Genomic DNA, 19,089 nt, shown 5'->3' with positions numbered 1-19,089 from the left:
CTCAATAAACTGGAGCAATGTTGTAAAGAAGAATGGACCAAAGGTTGTATTATTTCTACTAAAGGTGGATCTATTGAATCATGAGTTTTTTTAACTCATTGTTTCTGCATTTTGGCATTTCTTTAAATAACGAATAACATGGTGTAAAATGTGAGTTTGCAGTTACCTATTTTTAAGACCTGGTAAAAAAAGATGATTTTTTTTTTTTTTTTAATTTACTGATATGTAAAACCTTACAATTCAAAGGGGGTGTACTTTGTTTTTAATGGGACTGTAATTGAATAAATGCTCCAATTTGTGGAGCTTTGTCATGATTTTCCATGTGAGCATTGTGGAAAATGTTGTTGTATGGGCTGGATACCATTTGGTGCAAGACCCCTTAGGAAATCCGGTCAATCAATCAAAATCTGACATGGTGAATAAATGCAGGGAAATTGCTCAGTTCTGTGAAAAGCTCTGTTCTATGTGTCGGGCTTTTGTGTAGCTTGCTGAACCGTATATGCAGAAGAATCCCAGTCAGACTCACAGAAATCTCCCCGCTGGGAAGGATGCAAGTTCTGCTACAGAAAGCAATAACCAGAAATTACCTCATGAAATCTTAATTAAAGCGGTCGCTCAGATGGACCAGTGGGAAAGGGCCACGTCAATAACGGCTCTGTGTAGACATCCAGAGGTGTCCAGAACATGGTGAGAAGCACTCCTCCCAGTATGCCTCTGGAAAGAGAATCAAGTGTAACAGAAAAGAACTGTGGCATTAATTGAGCTGAAAGATTAAAGAATACCTCTCAGAAAGATCACCTTAAGACTGAATAAAATTTCTACCACAACACCTGACCAACTCTGCACGTTCTCAAAGTGCAGGATCACCGACTTATTATGCGGCCCTATGGTTCTCTTCAATGGCTTAATCTTTTAGAAATGAGCACGACTAGTTGTTCTGGGTTTTCTAGATTCTTTTAGCCCCCGCTAACCATGTACACTAAAATACACAGTAGTTGGGCCACTGGATGCCAAACAGTAGTGATTGTGCAATAGCGGGAATCACCCGCATGATGAAAAACAGCAGAAAACTGAATCAGGTCACCGAATGACACACTTTTTATCCAAACTGCTCCATTTAGAGATACTCTAGAGGACACAAGATAGGGGAGGCAAGGAGGACGAAGGAGTTACAGCAAGGAGGTTAAAATTAGAGAGAATTAAGAGGAGGTGGGGCTAAGCAGGATGAAGAGTAAAAAAAATGATTCTATAAAGGCCGCCAGCTCTTTATTTCTTGGGGGTGCAGCACTCATCTGGCTCCATCTCTGTAATATTCACACCTCGTTTAGGAGTAATATTTCTGTCAAGCATCAGTGGCTCTCTCTTGCTTTGTAGTGTTACAGTGCCACTTCTTGTTGAGACAGACAAAGCGTTTGGAATAGGCTCCTTATTATGGACTTAAAACTGAGAGCAGCAAAGCAGAGGTGTGCAGAGACCTCTGGTGTTTGAACGTAGAGACGCACCAACTGAATCAGAGCTCATTACCTGGCTGTGCTTAGACCATGTTTGAGATGCAAACACAAAGAACGGTAGGAATCTTATTAATCACACCACATTTTATGACAGGTCAGAGAGTAACTGGGAAGTCCGACAGCTACCTCATGCTTACAGCTCACAAAGGGTTATCCTCACTGACAAGAACAACATAAAAACAATGGACAGAAGCCATTGTATGCTCCCACAAAACCTTGATCTCATTAACACTGATCACAGACAAGTGATGTTCACACTGAGTATTGATCTAGTTTTTTTTTTTTCCTGGTCTTTTGTCAGATTCAAACATTCACCTTTGGTAAAATGATATATATCCCCAGCACTTATCACATTAATGCCAAGTCAAATAGTGTGTTAAGACAACTGGCAAACTTGGTTGTCTTTTAACTGCTGCTGCCCTCTGTTGGTAAAAATGGCAAGTGAAGTTAGCAGCACTGTACTGTGTTAAAAATGCTTCTCCCGGTTTCCTTTAACCAGTTGGCAAAACATTCTGAAAGCACAGGAAATGTGACAGCGAGGGAAACATTTTATAGATAAAGAAATAAAAGCCTTTTCATTAAACTGTCCAAATGAGGGGAAGTCACGAATGTAATTCTTTACAGAAAAAAGGACAAATTTAAATCAAGAATGCACAGACAAGGTGGCTCTAATCTAGTGGATGCCTACTGTTGCAGACTGCATCTTGTACTCCGCCTAAATCCCGATGTATTAACAGGGCAAAGGTTAAAGTCAGGATTAGGGCTAAATGTAGCGTTCCTGAAGAGTAGAGAATCAAGTGTCAAATTAGATGGGATAGTTTAAAGCCAAAACTATACTTAAAACTATTAGGAGGTAATAGCTGCTCTGATTTTAGTGTTATAATTCATAAGGGTTCATTCATTTTAGTTTAATGAAATAATGCCTAATGGCTGCTACATTATTTCTTAATGAAGCAAGTTTCTTTAGCAAAAAAAAAAAAAAAAAAAAAAAAAAGCCCTTAAATGACATCTGACAATTCTTCACAGCAGCTTCCATCTCTGCTAGTCTGACTGACAGCTCACAGGTGCTCTGAGACTGTGCCAGTGACAAGCCCGTCATGTGAGAGGTGCTTTGACAGCTGACATTGTGGAAATAGTTACCTTCTCAATACTAGAAATGGTGAGGCTGTTTTTTTTGAGTTGGACTTGTGAGACGTTGACAAAGAACTCCTTGGTGTGGAGCAAAGTGATGGGCCTCTGTTGGCTCGGTTGTGTGGTATTCAGCGCAGCACTTGGGAGCTGGCACCTGCTCAGACATCCGAGTGTTGAAACAACTGTCGAAACTTGAACACACACAAACTCCAAAGAGCGCACTCACACACCAGCTGGCCTGCACGCAACTGTATTACAACTGCTACTGTGTCAGGAATTCAAATGAAGAATTATTCTTAGTTTCTGTGGTCTCAACAAAGCATGCTAATGCTTAAGTGCAGGTCTTATCGCCAACACATTTAAAAATTGTACTTATGGATATAGAATTGACACCGTCTGCACATTTTTTTTCTTCTTCAGGTTCTTTGCTTGAACATGTTCACTTTAAAAAAGCTCAACAAATTTGGATATGTTTAGATCACGTCAGAGCCATCGGTGTGGGCAATTTAATATGTTTTGCTCTCTACTCTGTCTTCAGTGCTGCCACCTTCAGTTCAAGACAATATGTTAAGTTTTTCTTCCTTGACTTAGGGCTTCAGCGAGTGGAATGGAACTCGTCTCTGCCATCCGCAGTAAAATCATTGATGAACCCGAGTGTATCCGCACCACTTGCAGACACACATGCCCGAGCAGTGAAAGAAGCACCACATTAGCTCACAGTCAAGGCAGTACGCTTTAAGCTGCTTCCTCTTTTCCTCATATTTGAAACATTCCTTCATTTCTAGGGGGCCCAACGTTTTGCTCGTCGAATAAAACTGGCAGTTTACTATTTTTATTTTTTTTTTATTTTTAACCGCATCCCAGCCTTTCTGATTGGATTTTTATCAGCAGTTTGCATCACACTTGGGCTCAGTGGCCTATCAGTTCGTTTCAAGCAACTCGAGCCACATGTTACGGCTTTCCTACATGAATGAACGCATCAATGACCCACAGCTGACCAAGAAACACTTAAGAAACAATTACATCCAAACCCTTGCATTCAGAGCATTAGAACCCAAGCACAGTTCTGTCAATACTGAGATAATCTTGCATAAACTAAAGCTCAGAATTGTCATATTAAAGCTGTGCCCATCATTTTAAGCTAAAACTGAAAGGGCTTAAGAACAAAGTGTCCCAAAAAATAAGTTTACAACTGTGTATAAGTCTATCATAAGGCACTTAAAAACAACAAAGTATAAATTCAGAGACTGTAGGCTGAATGGTAGATGTATAACTGTTAAAAGACTATAAGCTTCTTTCAATCTAAAGACATTTTTGTGAAAAAATGTTGTAATATTATACATACTGAAGGAATTTTACAGTGTTTTTTTTTTTACAGGGAGGTTGGTTTCAGTCGAACCGCTTTGTTAGGCTTCAGCATTTGTTCTAATCGGTCACATGCAGATGATGGCAGGACCCTGTGGACAAACACATCTGGCGTACTGCATGGAGAGAAAAAGTGGGCGGACCTGTGGAAAAATAAAAACATTTCATTTGAGACAGGTGAAATAGGTTCTCGTTTGTTTTCAAGAAGCTGCTGTCAGTTGCTTTCATAACTGTCATGTGTTCTGTTGTCATAATTGCAGTGAAGGCCTTTGAGTCTGTAATCTGTGATTAAAAGATCCACAAATAAACAACCTTCCTAGTTTTTAGATTGTATTTATATCATTTTAGTTATGTTTTTTATATTGTAATTGTATAAAACATCTGTGTGATTATCTCCAGATTTAAGATATATAGGATTTATATTGCATATATGATGTAAAAAATAAGAAATAACACTGATGCTACAAGAAAAATTAGATACGTTTGTGTAAACTATTCAGTGCATACAAAACCCTGGGAATTCATGGCAGGAAAGAAATGACCTAAGTTGAAGCCAGCCTCCAAATCTATTTTCTAGCCACCTGAGTAAATAAAAAGAAAGGAACTAATCCAATTTGACCCCTATCTTACATTTAAAGTTGAAGAAAGCTACACTGTTTAAATCAAAGCAACTCTGAAAGAATGCTTTTAACACAATGAGATCATGTGCCGGGTTGCTCTGGACCCTTTGACAATTGAGCCACAGCCTTAATGGGCAACACACTGAGGCGAAATGGTGGTTTTAACCAGAACGCTTTGGGCCAGAGACAGGACAAGGCTTGAGAGGGGTTTGGCTGGCTAAAATTACAAGCTGGCATCAGGCTGATTTAGAGGCGCAACACTAAAACCACCTGACCCGATGGTGTAGCTGTCTTCTGTAAATACATATGTAATATAACTCCCAATCCACTCACCATGACTACTGACAAATAACCCAGAACCCGGTTAAGCATTATGTAAGCTGTATATACAGTAGGCTATGTGCACCCTAGGTACTAACATTCACTCCAGAGATTGGTGGCACTGTATACAGTATATACATCAAAATGGCACAAGGAATGTCAAATCTGTTACTGTAAAATTGAAATGACAAAACCTTTATAATAAGAAGAAATAAAATATCCACACCTAAGGCTGCAACTTAACATTGACCTATTCTCTGCTGATTGTTTCCTTTGTCAGCTCTCTCTCTCGCACACACGCACGCACGCGCCCGCACGCACACACATCAGTAACTCCACAGAGCAGCTAAAAAAAAATTAAAAAAAATAAAATCTTCGTGTTTTTTGTGTAACAACGGTTTAATCAACTTATTACTGATAAGAATGGCCTCAAATCACATATCTGTCAAGCAAGCAGCTGATCAACCTTATGCGCTCTCTTTCCAATATAAAGACGACCCCCCCCCCCCCCTAAAAAAAAAGAAAAGAAAAGAAGAACAAAGGCAGGGCAACAGAAATGACGGAAGGACAACAATTACATAAGAGTTTTTGTTATTAGTTAGATTTTAAACATTAACCGCGCTATAAGGAGCCTGATAAATTGTCGAGGTCATCACATGAGAGCCCCTCCACTTTGTTGTGCAGCGATCAGGGCGCGGGAGGTCCAGGCAGCGTGGAGGACGCCCCTCTGTCAGTGGCAGAAAGGAGTGGTCTAACGCAGGGAGAAGTCAGTGGGGCTGCTGCCTGGAAGCACCGCTTCCTAAACGGGGGCACGAGCGGCCAAAGACAGAAAGGCATCACTGATCGGTGACCGCAACGACGGACCAGTGCCCAGTGGGCTACTTAAAAAAAAAAAAAAAAAAAGAAAAAGAAAAAAAGAATACCAAAATAAACTCGCACTCGACAGCTATTCCCGTGTACGCGTGACCTGAACAAGACTCTCAAACAATAGACATGCTTTCATACTCTGTGGGCACATTAGAACGCATGCAGTCAGCGTAGAAGGAGCACACAGCTGAGCCACATTAGAATATCCTCGTCCCTTCTTCTCATTTACTCATTCAGTTGCGACGTTTAAATGTTTTAATTCACCCTGTCACGCCCTCAGTTTAATTTATTCACTCCCTCACCACTGATCTAAAATCCCCCCCCCCCCCCGCACTTGTGCCTCACGCGCTCACCAACTCATCCTCTCATCCACTCCCTCACTCTTCAGCTCAGTAGTGTCAAGTGGAGGGGAGGAAGGAAAAAAAAAAAAGAAAAAACCGTAATCACTATCAACCCCCTCCCTCGGTCGTTTTCACTCATTCAATCCCTCCGTGCCTACTAATCTACCAACTCACCTCGCCCTCTTGTAAACAAACGCGCTCGAGCACAAATAAACAACAACAACACAGTCACCAACTTACTATAAAGAGACAGGTGGAGGAAGAGTTCTTCCCTATGGAAATAGATTATATTTAATCGTTGGCATTGTTTATCGGCTACAATGCATAAACAGATGGGATATAACGGTTATCAACTGCAATGCAACTTAATTTCAGTGGACAATGAACTGCTTTAAAACGAGCAGGGACCCATATTAGTCTGCACTGTAGATGATCTCTCCTCTTTGAAGGGAACTTGGTTCCCTAGCCCTGATGTGCACCACTGACCGTGATGCGGAGGAGAACAAAGATCTGGTTGTTATCCTAAAACAGTGTCAAATAAGTAAGATAATCAGGCCACAAAAGTCGGGGGAAAGCTCCTCTCCAGTGCCTGTGACTTTCATATAGAAATCAAAATGGCGTTGCTGGGAGGGACATTGGAGTTGAGATTAAAATAAGAAATCACACAGCAGAATCATCCCAAAGTTTGTTATTTGGGAGGTTTTTTTGGTTGCCTTCAGACGAAACACTTCACCTTGATAATGAGCAAATGTCAGAGCTGTTATGGACAGTGTTCAGATGCGCCAGCCCCTGAACAAAAGAAAGCCATCACTGCGTCCTATAATGAAGGACTTTGCTTTTGCTGCAGTCCGTCCCCCCTGCAGCTGGACTCACACCTGGTCACACAGTAGTCACATAGCTTTGACTCATGTCAAAAATAATGTGAGGAAATTTGTGACCCGCCATCAGAATCCCTGATCTTTGGAGGTGTTGGCAACTTTCCTGACAATGGAGCTCGAGAGGCGACAGCCATAGTGATAGTTATAACCAATTCTGCCCTAAAAGCAGCCAACACAGCAAACCCACCAACCCTATTATAACCGAAATAAAGCCCTACTACAGTCCCAACTGTCACCTGTGACTTAGATATTGTGACATTTAATTTATAGGAGGTTTAACAGTGAATAATCTCGACCACGTCACTCAAAGTGAATGGCCGGACTGTGTTAGTTGGGAAAATGTATCGATGTATTAAAAGGAAAAACGGACTCCTGCACTAACCGAACGACAAGCATCGGTTTAAGCAAAGATTCAATTTCAATATGCATTGCATGACATTGGCCCCGATTCCGTCCGTTTGGGTCAATTTAATGCGAATTGTGCAAAATTGTTCACGGCACACATTACTTCCAGCGGGTTTTCCTCGAATAAAAGTTGTTCGCTGGGGCGGGCGAAGGGAAACAAGTGTGTCGCCGTGAAGCCCAATGCCTCTACTATCAACCCATAATGTTGTGTGGGTCAGTACTCATCCGTGGTTTTTATATTTGACTGGAGTTGTAGGATGAAGAAACACAAACAGGACGGCGCCAGTTCCATGGAGTCCGCTAGATCAGCTGCTGGCAGTTGGTGTTCTCAATCACGTCCGCAGATAGGCTTCATAGGCTCACTGGAGCGCCTGTGGAATAAGACACTTAAGTGAACCAACATACTGACGCGTTACTTTCTTTAGACAGTCCGTTTATAAATATATTTTTTCAGCTTTAAGAGCAGAAAGTGCGGCATTGTCTGACGGCTTGGACTTTTGAGGAAAAGCTTTTTTTTTAATTTCTGACCGCGCACCTATTTCGCTCTTTCTGACGGTCGAGCGTACCGAGCCGGGTGAAATTACACCTCCAAGACTTTTTTGGGTTAATTTATTGAAAAGAAAGTGACCATGGCAGAGACGTCGGCGGCTCCAGCAAAAGCCAAAAAGGCTCCTAAACTCAAGAAGCCCGCGTCTCACCCAAAGTATTCTGAGATGATTAAAGCGGCTATTGTTCACGACGCGAGCCGGAGCGGTGCGTCCCGTCAGTCCATTCAGAAGTACGTGAGGAAAAACTACAAAGTGGGAGACAACGCCGATGTCCAGATTAAAATGGCCCTGAAGAGGTTGGTGGCATCTGGGATGCTGCGCCACACCAAAGGCATCGGCGCGTCCGGATCCTTCAGACTGACCAAGCCAGAGGACTCCAAAAAGCCGACCAAGCCGGCGGCGGCGTCTGCCAAACCAAAGAAAGTAGCGAAACCCAAACCCAAGAAGGCGGCCAAACCCAAGAAGGTGCCCAAGACGCCGGAAAAGCCCAAGAAGGCAGCTGTGAAGAAAGTGAAAAAGGTCGCCAAAAAGGCGACACCGGTGAAAGCCAAAAAGGCACCAGCCAAGAAGCCAAAGGCGGCCAAGCCCAAGGCAAAACCAGCAAAGAAAGCAGCCAAGCCCAAGGCAAAGACACCCAAGAAGGCAGCCAAGACGTCAAAAAAGAAGTAGGCAAGGACAATATCAGACAGTCACTGTAAATACTTGAGGAAATGTTTTCGTATATGTATTATTTTTGTAAGGTATCATGCAAACGTACGCTGTTTTTACCAGTTGTTTTCTCTCCATTGCACTATGGCGTCAAGAAGCTGTAGAAATAATTGTATTTTTTATTTCGTTAATACCGTTCATTTCTGTCTGCTCATTGGACATAAATGTAGCCTACTCGTCTGGCCTCTATTAAAAAAATAAATAAATAAATAAAAAAAAAATAAAGGAAAACGTGTGTGTACAGTTAAACTAATGAATAGTTATTGTTTGTGCACGGGTTCATACTGACAATGCAAACGTTTGAATGGTGAGCATCGGAGCCTTTACAATGTACAGACCATATGCAGTGGACGTCAGCAGGATTTTCCTAAAGGCTCCATAGTTCTCGTTCAACTTCCATTCTGTATATTTTCTAATGTTCTGACGACTCTAACCGTAAACACCCTCACTGTGTTCAGTCGCTTTAAAGACTGTTTACATTGTAATTCAATAAATTCTTTGCCATATTCTAAAAAAAAAGTGTCAACTTATTACGCGCACATTCCGCGTGCGTAATGTTTGGTGGTCACTGGTGAAGCGGGCGGAGGGATTTCTGTGCACATCGACCATGGCCTTATACATTCGGCTACTTCTCAGACGAACCTCATCAACTCTCTTCCACGTTACTGTAGCGTTTGTGTACCAGAACGTAGACGGATCCCTCTTATAGGAGCCTCAAAGTGTCGACGACGCTTTATACAATGGTTAGGCTACACTTCGAAAAGATAGTAACAGAAGTCTCATGTCAAGCAGTGGTTCCACAGTAGCCTACGCTTTAACAATAAGCACGCTCGTGCACTCCTAACTTTAATTCAAACTTTTTCATCTAATATCAATTAGGGTCGGCAGGGGATTTCTAATATACTTTAGTGATATTCAGTAAAACCACCCATCGCACATATTCTAAAGACAAACGATGCGACCCAAGTGCACAGAAATGAGACACACACTCTGGTAGCTGTACACAGCCTCAAGGTGTTCGACTTTGGCGGGAGAAAGTCTTCAACGGGCCATTAAAAACACTAATGGCTCACAGCGTTCATTATCTTTATTAAGAGATCACAAAGGTTACCTTGCAGCAGTGACTTGGACCGACTGAACATCATCGCCAACTGCGTTTCAAAGAAGGGGGGTCTTTGAGGACACACTCCACCGTCCTGCTTCTCACCTGAGCAACAATGCTGCCATCTTGTGGCGTTTTGCAGGAACTGACAGCGTCTCCTCGTAACGACTGTCACCTAACTGAGGATGAAAATCAGGATTTATTACACCCTTCACATACTGTTATTCACTATATAGATAGGTGCGAGACAATCAGACCAACCTTGTTCAATAGCTCCAGGTATGGAACCCGGATTTGCTGAGGTATGTTGTGTTTTTTTTTTTTACATTTTTGCTTTTTAGACACTATGTGCAAAAGGGTAGAATTCGCTGCACCCCGAAATAATCAAATTTTCACAGGGCGCTGGAACATCAAATCATCAAAGAATCAAATAAATCTGATTTTGACACCAATGTCACACGGCATCATCTCCATTTTAAACACCAGGGCATCATACAGTCACAGTGACAGAGTAAAACAAAGTGCGCGCGATCAGGTCTACGAAGGTATGAGCTCGGAAAACTGGGCGCAAAGCAAAAAAATAAGTAACCACTGAAAAGCATTGGTCACAGCATTCATTCTTTTTCATCTCAACACTCAAAATTGTCTTTTGCCAGAAGTCCTTACGCAGTCTGGTCTGGTCTTTTATTAAGCATTTAAGTCAGTTTTGCTTTCATTAAGAAAATAGTTTCCAAATTCACAGAAACGTCTCCCGTAGAAACAACAGGTCCTCGGCCTAATCAAGCAACAAAGCACTCATGTCGACAGAAACAATACAATGGTGGCGTGTGTAAAAGCACACGGTGTGTGTCAGGGGTGTGAACAGAAGAGCACAAATTAAAAGTCTATTTCAGTCTTATTGAAATCTTTTCCATTTCAGTGTCAACAGAGCAGCGGGAATCTGGACGCAGAGATAAAACAGACCACATTTTCAATTAACACCGTGATTATCAAGGTTTGCCTGGCCTCCTTTCAGAGCACACAGTATCTTTTTTTGATTCCTTGCAGATGCTAATACAAACTGATATCATCTTCCATATAAAAAAACCCCAAAAAACAAATCACATTTTCGTCATGCAAAAGAGAGCGATCTCTTCCTGCCACAGCAGCTACATGGAAGACTTGCTGTTAAAAACATTTGAACAATTAGATTGGAGATAAATGGCATGATTTATTCTCAGGCTGAATGGTGCGCCTGAGGAGCAGTAACATGCTACAGCGACCCAGTGCTGCTCAAGTTTGTTTGGCAAATCAGATAATTATCTTCAATCTGTGGAGTCTTGGTCAAAAAGGAGAGCACAGTACATGCAGGAGTTTGGGCAGCATCCAATCATGATTTCCCCCTTTGTTAAAAAACAATTCCAATGCTCTCATTTTGGTTTCAGTCAATTTGGCATTTTACCAACCATGCTCAGAAACACTGAATGTATTCAAGAACTCACTGTTTACACTCGCTAGATATCTAAAGGGAAAGCATTGGCGTTGACACCATTTTCGTGCAGCCCCCCTCCCCTCCATAAAGCACCTTTTTGGACATTAACAGTGGCAATTCCTCGTGTAACAAGCGCACACAGACAATGGCCTGGGTTAGCCTATGTAAGGCGAAAAAAAAGCTGGCAGCACGGCGAATAATACGATCACCAGTATCCAATTGCCTCCCGACTGCTGTGATCAAACAAATTCAAAGTGAGGAGATCGTACACAGAGCGGCAGATACATTCCTGGGAGCCTTTAAGGTAACAAGTATGGAGATATGGACTTTGTTCAGTTCATCTGCAGTGGTTCTGGATCTGGCGTCAGAGGTTTGGTCTTGATGGGTGAAGATAAAATAGAAGAAAAATAAAAGAAATAATAAAAAGAGTAACCATCAAGCTAGTTGTTGGTCATTTCAGTCTGGCAACAGCTCTGTAGATGGCAAACCCCAAAACTGCGACCACAGCCGAGCCCAGCGCCACTCTGAGCCAGAATGATGTGTTGCTCATGTCTGAGCCATTCAGGTGTCTGGAGGTTGGAGGAAAAGAAATCATTGAGGGTTAGCCACCACAGATGAACAAAATAATTGTACATGAACACTTTTTTTCCTTCTCTACATCGCCACATGCCAGCTCCTCTTACGTTAGACGGATTTTCACATTTTCTTTTAGTGAAGCTCTAAAGTGTGGTACTTGAACTTACGGGTACATTGCTGCCCAGGCCAGCCGGGTGTAGATGTTCTTGGTGGTGGAGTCGAGCAGCGGGCTGGAGAAGGGCAGCGGTGGAGGCAGTCGGTGTTTGTAGCAGAACTCCGCTGGAGTCATCCCATGGAACTGCCTGGCCTCAGCAAGGTCCACTTTGGAGGAAACCAGCACACATGGGATGTTGCTCTCCATGTAATGTTGCTGAAAAACAATAAGAATTTAAAAAGTTAGCAGAGGATGGAAACGTCCTTTACATCCAGTGGGTTTTTAATGAAAAAAACATTACTTCACATGAAGCTTTTTACTCCAGGAAGATTAAAAATTCCAATTGTGAACACCACGAAATCAATACATGTCATTTAGGAATATTCTACTTGAAACAGTGCTTTCAGTCCCTTATCATTACAGATAAAATGTGACAAATCTTGCTCTGTGTTGCACAGGTTCCGTATCGATACAGCTGGAATAAGTCGAATCCAGACTGCTCTGTCCTTTAAAAAAACATTTATTTAAAAGAATATCAATCTCTTTAACCGCTCTATTTTCATAGTTTCATCTTGATTATTACTCTAAGCGGCTTGAAGCCTTTATTCAAATCATGCTCTTTGTTACAGAGATGTTTAGTGTGCAGTGGATTTTGAACCACAGCAGAGGGGGGTGCCCTTCATTTTCCTGTTCACTAACTGCAACTGAATATTCACAGATCACAATGTGTTCGTTACTTGAAGACACATCAACAAACTGATAATGATGATGTCTTTGTCCATTTCCCTCTGGCGTTCTATAATAGGATGGATGGACAAACGGTCATTTTCAGCTCTCTGGTATTAGCTTTTTGTGGTCAACATATAAGAACGCTGCAAACTGCTAAAGGCCATAAAGCTAGCATTATCAACCTGCAAACATGAGCTAAAAAAGCTAAATAGATCAGAAACAGTAAAAATGGAACACATAATCACTTAAGGGCTTCTGTATCTTCTGACTGACCTTGTATATACTGGCACAATAGTCGAAGGAATGAGGGTCACTGCTGTCATACATGAGACAAGCAACATCACAGAAGGCGTCTGATGCCTTCAGGAACTCCGTTTCCACATCTACCTCATTGAGCTGCACAGGAAAGAGAAGATTATGGCACTCAGACTTTCGTCAGAGGGTAAGAGTTAGCATTGGGATCATCATGCAAGATACTTACAATCAGGTATTTCTCTTGGTTGCTGACTTGGACAGTATTTATGACATATGGTGAGAAGGCACTGCTGGGGTTTTCCTTATTCTACGAAAAACAAAAAAACTTAAAGCTTTTTCAGGCTTGACATTGGAGACTAGTATGAGCTTATCGCAGATTTTATGATATTCTCTATTGCTGGCGCCACACCAGAATGTTTCGGCCCACGAAGGACTGCAGAAAGGCTGTCTTGCCCGTTCCTCGTGGTCCAATCACCTTGCAGAGAAACGCTGTTCTCTGAGTCTGACGCTTTTGCAGATCCACCTCTTTCTCCCGTGTAACTGCACATATTCAAGAAAAACTCAGTTAACCCTTACAAGGAACCCAGGAACAAAGTTTGGTTCATGTGTGGTGGGTGGACTATACTCCAAACCATGCCCACATACCAATAAATGTGCTGACACACATGCCATCTAAATACTCTCAACTCAAGGTGAATCATTCATGCACAACATGAAGGACAAACGCATGAGTGTGGAAACCTGGAAGGCTACAGTGAATTGGAGAATGACTGGGCATTTCCCAGTGGCTACCAACTGTGAGACTGGATATCAAGCAGGGCCTGTGACTCCCATGCCCGAAAGTGAAACACTATCAACCTTTCTACAGGTTTTGGGCCAGATTACCAACAACTGACAAAAGTCAATCACACACACCTGTGACTGCAGCCGTCTGCGACTCTTGTTCAGTGAGGATAGGATAGCCTAGGTATCCAAGGTGCTCCAGGCAACGGTGGATGTCAAGGTATGCAGAAAGCCTGCATGTGAGGGGCATACAGGTGAGCTCTGGACAGCGATGAATATGATCTAAGTGCGATCAAGCGTACATCATGCTGATAACTGCGAGGAAGTCCCAACACTTCAGTAAGATACTTACATCCACTGACAGTGGAAGCCGTGATTAGAAATGTAGCCCTCATCCGTGGTTGGTACGGCCATATAGACATCTGCACCCCAGGGCATGTAAGGACATACGCAAAATAGGTTCTTAACCTCTGCTGGTGACAGGGCAAAGTCCTTATCCTAAGAGGAAAAAACAGACCATTTCTTTACAATAAAACAACATTGTTTTTCTATAAGAATTCACAGTCCACAATGACATTGTGATTGAGAGAGAAAAGACTGAAACTCACTTCATCGTACTTGTCAAACAACCGTTGGAGGAACTGGTGACCAAAGTGATTAAGCTCTGTGGTGCAGCCCACAGGCACTCGCAGTCTGAACACACAAAACAAAGGCATTCAAACACAGCACAAATACTGAAGGTGTGAATGAACTAAAGCCACGTATGGAAATATTTCAACACAACCCACTGAAATACTACAGTTTTATGCGATTTGACGTTGAGAGCTGCACCGACGGGAAGCAGCAACTATGCTTACTCGGGGTAAAGGTAGTCATCGGTCAGCTCAAGGTTGTCGTCGTAACCGAACTTCCTGAGGATCGTCCACGTGGTTTCATGTCGGCCCCTTTGGATAAATAATGTATTAAGAAACAGGAAACCTGAAAAAGAGGGAAGGCGATACATCGCCATTAGTTGAGAGCTGGCCCTTTAACAAAAGGGGTTAAGATGACATTTTCTCATTGACAATAGTTTTCTACCATTTAGGGTCAGGCCGTTATCTTGTACCCCATCGCTGGTGTTCTTCCAAACTACAGTCTTCACATCCTCCAAGGCTTGAGGTGCCAGAGGATTCCCAAAACAAGATTTCTACATGGAGAGATAGGATTTTTTTTCTTTTCTTTCTAAAGTAAAATATACTTTGTCTGAAATAGCAGCTGAGAAAACAGAAAAAGAAAATTTTATCTGGCACCTGAAAGCAGTTGAGTTCAGCATCACTAAGAATACGGTCGTTATCCTGGTCAGAAATGTAGAATATTCTGCTGAGGGCTCGCACACATGATGGCTTCAGCTGCAGAAAGATATCATCAGTCAAATGCTGGTCACTGATTTGTTTATGCACACATATCAGTAAATGGATTGAGAGAGGAAGGCCAACAGTCCATAGTATGTATGAATTTCCAAAAGATAGCCGACCTGTTTATCTTCAGGGTCATAAAGAGGCGCAGTGGGGTGGAGAACTGCCTTCTGTGCATAGTAGAAGAGCTCTGAAATGTTTTTTAGGTTTTTCGCTGAACACTTTAAAAAGAAAAAAGCAGAGAGAGTTTTGTTTGCATACAATATTCAAAGCAATCTACAGCATGATAAAGTGTGAATGTGTAAATATTTTAGTAAAACCAGGAAAGTGCCTCGTGGTAAGCAGGTGTGTGCACAATGTGGCGATAAGTAAACTGCATGGGTCTGTGACAGACTTAAGTTTCACCTCAACACACGTCTCAATCTCAGAGAATTGGTTCATGATGGGAAGAATAGTTTCCATTGAACTCCCACTGCGCAGATCTGATTTGTTTCCCACGAGGATGATAGGAATCCTGATACAATGAACAAACTCTCAGTATACACCATCACCGTCATGAGTCGACATATATAAACATCCCAAGAGAAATAACCTATCATTCCAGGTTTTAGGCATTTTGCTCATGTTTTTAAATGTTACTGGAGGCATAGCAACTTAACTTTACAAGAGAGGGAGAGCTTCTTAGATTAGAAAGTCTGCCAACATTACCTGCCACCACTGGGAAGGACTTTAAAGTTCAACTGACAAGTCGTTTAGCTTCAGTTTACTCAACAAAACCCATCAACAGATGATACATACTTGTTTCCTTTCTCTGCATCTCCATTTATGAAAGGTATCCATTTCGTTTTGATCTGAAAAACAACCAGACAGAGTGACGAGTGTAACTCGTATAATACGAACATGCAAAGAAATACAGAATTAGATATTAGATAGTAGTTATTACCATATCTATTGTATCCTCATTGGTGACATCATACACCACACACACCACGTTAGCCTGAAGGTTGGACAAAGTGAAATGACAAGATGACTAAAATTGCTGCCAGGTGAAAATAAAGTTTTAAATAGCTTTATACATTCGTAAAGCTCAGCCTTTAATAATTTAATTCAGGGTTGAATAAATTACACAAGAATGTTATAACCAAGTTTAACCTGATATTTATTCCTCATAAAGTTTGGAAAGGTTCTCCTCTGTTGGAATTAATGGTTTTTAGTGTCTTTGTTTGTGCGGGATAATGCATTTACCTTGATGATCTCATCTCTAAGGACTTCATCACTCTGTTCTTTTTCTATCGTGGGGTTAGGGACAAACAAGGAAATGTTAAAGTCATGTTATTCAGACCCGCATGCAATATTTGTGGCTTCAACAAACTGAACGGTCACACTTGTGTTAAAGCCTCCATCTTAAAGTGCAACAACTACTGAGACCAGTCTCATGTATAACCAATGCGGGGTATTACACGTTTGTCCTCACATCAATATACCTGAGTAGTCCACAATGTGAGTGGGCACCTTCTCTGGTGTCACATCAGCGGGGATAGTGATCTCCTCCGCTCTGGGGGGAACCTGGTAGAGAGCGAAAACCATTTAAATGTAGGAACTTAAATTATAGTTATGTATATGCCCAGATTTTTAATCATGCAGCCAGCAACAAATTAAGCTTTGACCCAAAAGGCTAGGCATTTTTCATTCAGCAGAATATGTCCAAACTGTTATGTGAATAATGTCAAACTACAGTGAACCTCTATAGTCTTGGGACAATTATCAAATAAAGGCCTGTCAGTGATAATTCTACATTAATAAAGCTGGATAAAACGAACAAAAAGGGAATGTTTACACCTCTTTCACTGCTTGATGAATAATGGTCACAACTTTTTATATCGAAGCATCACAATATGCAAAAAAACCCAAGTGACCATAGGATTGATCAGAATAAACACGACAGAAACTGAGCTGCAGAGCATGCAGTGTGGAAGCAGCACAAATCTAAAACATGCAAATAAAAAATAAAAAAAGAGCAATTAATATACTAATCAATTACAATTTCCAAATCTGTCAAAACAAAAGGAAGATCATTTTGGACTTTCAATTGGCATACAAGTGAGACCGAGACACTGATGGTCTTGATTAATGTTCGGTCTTTCTTGTCTTCTACATGGCATGTTGGAACATAAGTCGAATAACATTCAAAAGCACTCAACACTTTTACTACAGTATAATAACCAAAGCAAAAGGAGTCCTATGCAGGGCACAAGAATCAGATGTTCAGCTATGTGGGCCCGACAATAAGGAGGTTTCTGCAAAACATAACAGTGTTCAGTAGCTGTGCTCACACTTACATCCTCTGGAAACTCTTCTCCAACCAAAGACATGATGAGGGAGGTCTTCCCCACCTTGGCTGTTGGAGGAGACAATAAGAACAGGATAAGAGGAGCTGCCAGACAGGAGACAGGACTCCAATTTGGCTTGCATCTTAACAGCACTTAACTTGAGTGGTTAACAGTAATAGCATCATGTATATAATATCAGCAATTAATGTGCTGATACGGACTGTGGGGTTGCTAGTTATTATGACACGGCTCTGGAGGGCAGGCCTTGGATTTAACACATAATGTTGCCTTAAACCTCAATATCAAATGTATCCTTGGGGAAAATGGTTGACTTCAGAGAAAAAACGACGGCATGTGAAGTTGTTCTGACCGATAATTTTGAATCAGGTTTCCTAAAGATATCTATACTGCTTTCACTGGAAAATTCGTAAATAAAAAGATTGAAAAGCCAAAGGACTGAAGTTATGACAAGTACCTGTTAGCCTAACTAGCAGTAGCAACTTTACAACAAAAATACTGTAAGCTAACACGGCGGAAATTAACATTTGAAAAAGTCACTTCGCACAAAACACATAGATTTATTTGATACAACACCATTAACTTATCTTTTTAAAAAAATTAACTATTTTCACCCCCTAAAATAATCGAGGTAAGTTCTGCTACAAGTTGGTAAGTTAGTTAGCTGCTACGGCTAATGTTTGGCTAGTCGTGTAGTTTGTGGTCAGCTCCCCGAGTGAGACTTACGTTCCCCTAACAAAAGTATCCTGACGTCTTGCTTCATGTTTCTTCACTCTTCGAAGAACAGTTAGACGCGCAGCACGGCTACAGTGACATATATCTTTCATTTGAATGTCAAATTTCTAGCTAAAACCAAACGTGTGCTACTTAGCACAGATGTGCAGCCAAGGTGAAACCATATCGTTCCGGTTTATTCAGAGCAGGCGAATGTGGAAATACGCCCCCTGCTGGCCAAACGGAGTACCTTTACTACCCCAGAGTTGTTAATATAGTCACGTTTTTTTTCTTGACAGGGGCAGGCATGTACGCAGGTGAAGACATTAAATTCTGACACATATTTGCATTAAATATCTGAAAGGTTCACAAGTAAAAAAAAAAATCAGCCACCTCCGAACTGTTGATACCACAACTTACAGGCTAGTGCAGACATGGAATATGGTGCATTTTCTTTATGAGAATGAAACTCAAACTGAATCTATAATTGCAAAAGTGACACATGAGAATGTGCTGGAGAAAAATACAGTGTATTCCTAGACTCGCACTAACTGAAGAAAATCACAATGACAACTAAGTTTTTTTATTTTTCCCCCAAATTGTCCAATTCTTGTACAAGCTAAACCATTAAGATCTCTGTGCTCCTATTTCAGGGCTCCACTACTCAAATAAAAAATAAAAAAACCCTCAAAATTAGTTAATGTTGTCTGCTTTGTTAGAATGAGATCACCAGATATGCCCTTTGCCTGTTCTAGTCGTGTTAAGTGTGACTACATCCAAGTTCTGCTTTTTTAAGCATCTGAACCATTTCGTGCCAAATGTCATTGTCAGTGTGAGCATGTTATTTCTAATATCATGCGTTGTATTC

The 19,089-nt window shown here is 41.4% G+C and overlaps 2 protein-coding genes across 2 annotated transcripts; one reads left to right on the top strand and one right to left on the bottom strand.

The window, feature by feature from the left end:
* Positions 1-7,812: 7,812 nt before the first annotated feature.
* h1-0 (H1.0 linker histone) lies at positions 7,813-9,228 on the top strand. Its single transcript, XM_075456951.1, has one exon. It carries the CDS (start codon positions 8,069-8,071, stop codon positions 8,654-8,656), a length of 588 nt encoding a protein of 195 aa, XP_075313066.1. The 5' UTR covers positions 7,813-8,068; the 3' UTR covers positions 8,657-9,228.
* A 536-nt stretch (positions 9,229-9,764) lies between these two features.
* On the bottom strand, positions 9,765-18,415 carry rhot2 (ras homolog family member T2). Its single transcript, XM_075457101.1, has 19 exons — positions 18,234-18,415; positions 17,499-17,557; positions 16,644-16,725; positions 16,405-16,448; positions 16,103-16,156; positions 15,958-16,010; positions 15,565-15,673; positions 15,279-15,380; positions 15,055-15,153; positions 14,843-14,951; positions 14,623-14,743; positions 14,374-14,458; positions 14,118-14,263; positions 13,898-13,998; positions 13,392-13,522; positions 13,209-13,289; positions 13,001-13,123; positions 12,012-12,214; positions 9,765-11,837 (listed from the first exon to the last, which is right to left on the bottom strand). Exons 1-19 carry the CDS (start codon positions 18,268-18,270, stop codon positions 11,720-11,722), a joined length of 1,857 nt encoding a protein of 618 aa, XP_075313216.1. The 5' UTR covers positions 18,271-18,415; the 3' UTR covers positions 9,765-11,719.
* Between the last annotated feature and the right edge of the window lie 674 nt (positions 18,416-19,089).

The sequence above is a fragment of the Odontesthes bonariensis genome, chromosome 23, assembly GCF_027942865.1.
Source record: "Odontesthes bonariensis isolate fOdoBon6 chromosome 23, fOdoBon6.hap1, whole genome shotgun sequence".
Classification (NCBI taxonomy): Eukaryota; Metazoa; Chordata; class Actinopteri; order Atheriniformes; family Atherinopsidae; genus Odontesthes; species Odontesthes bonariensis.
This window is presented reverse-complemented; position numbering and strand designations above follow the sequence as displayed.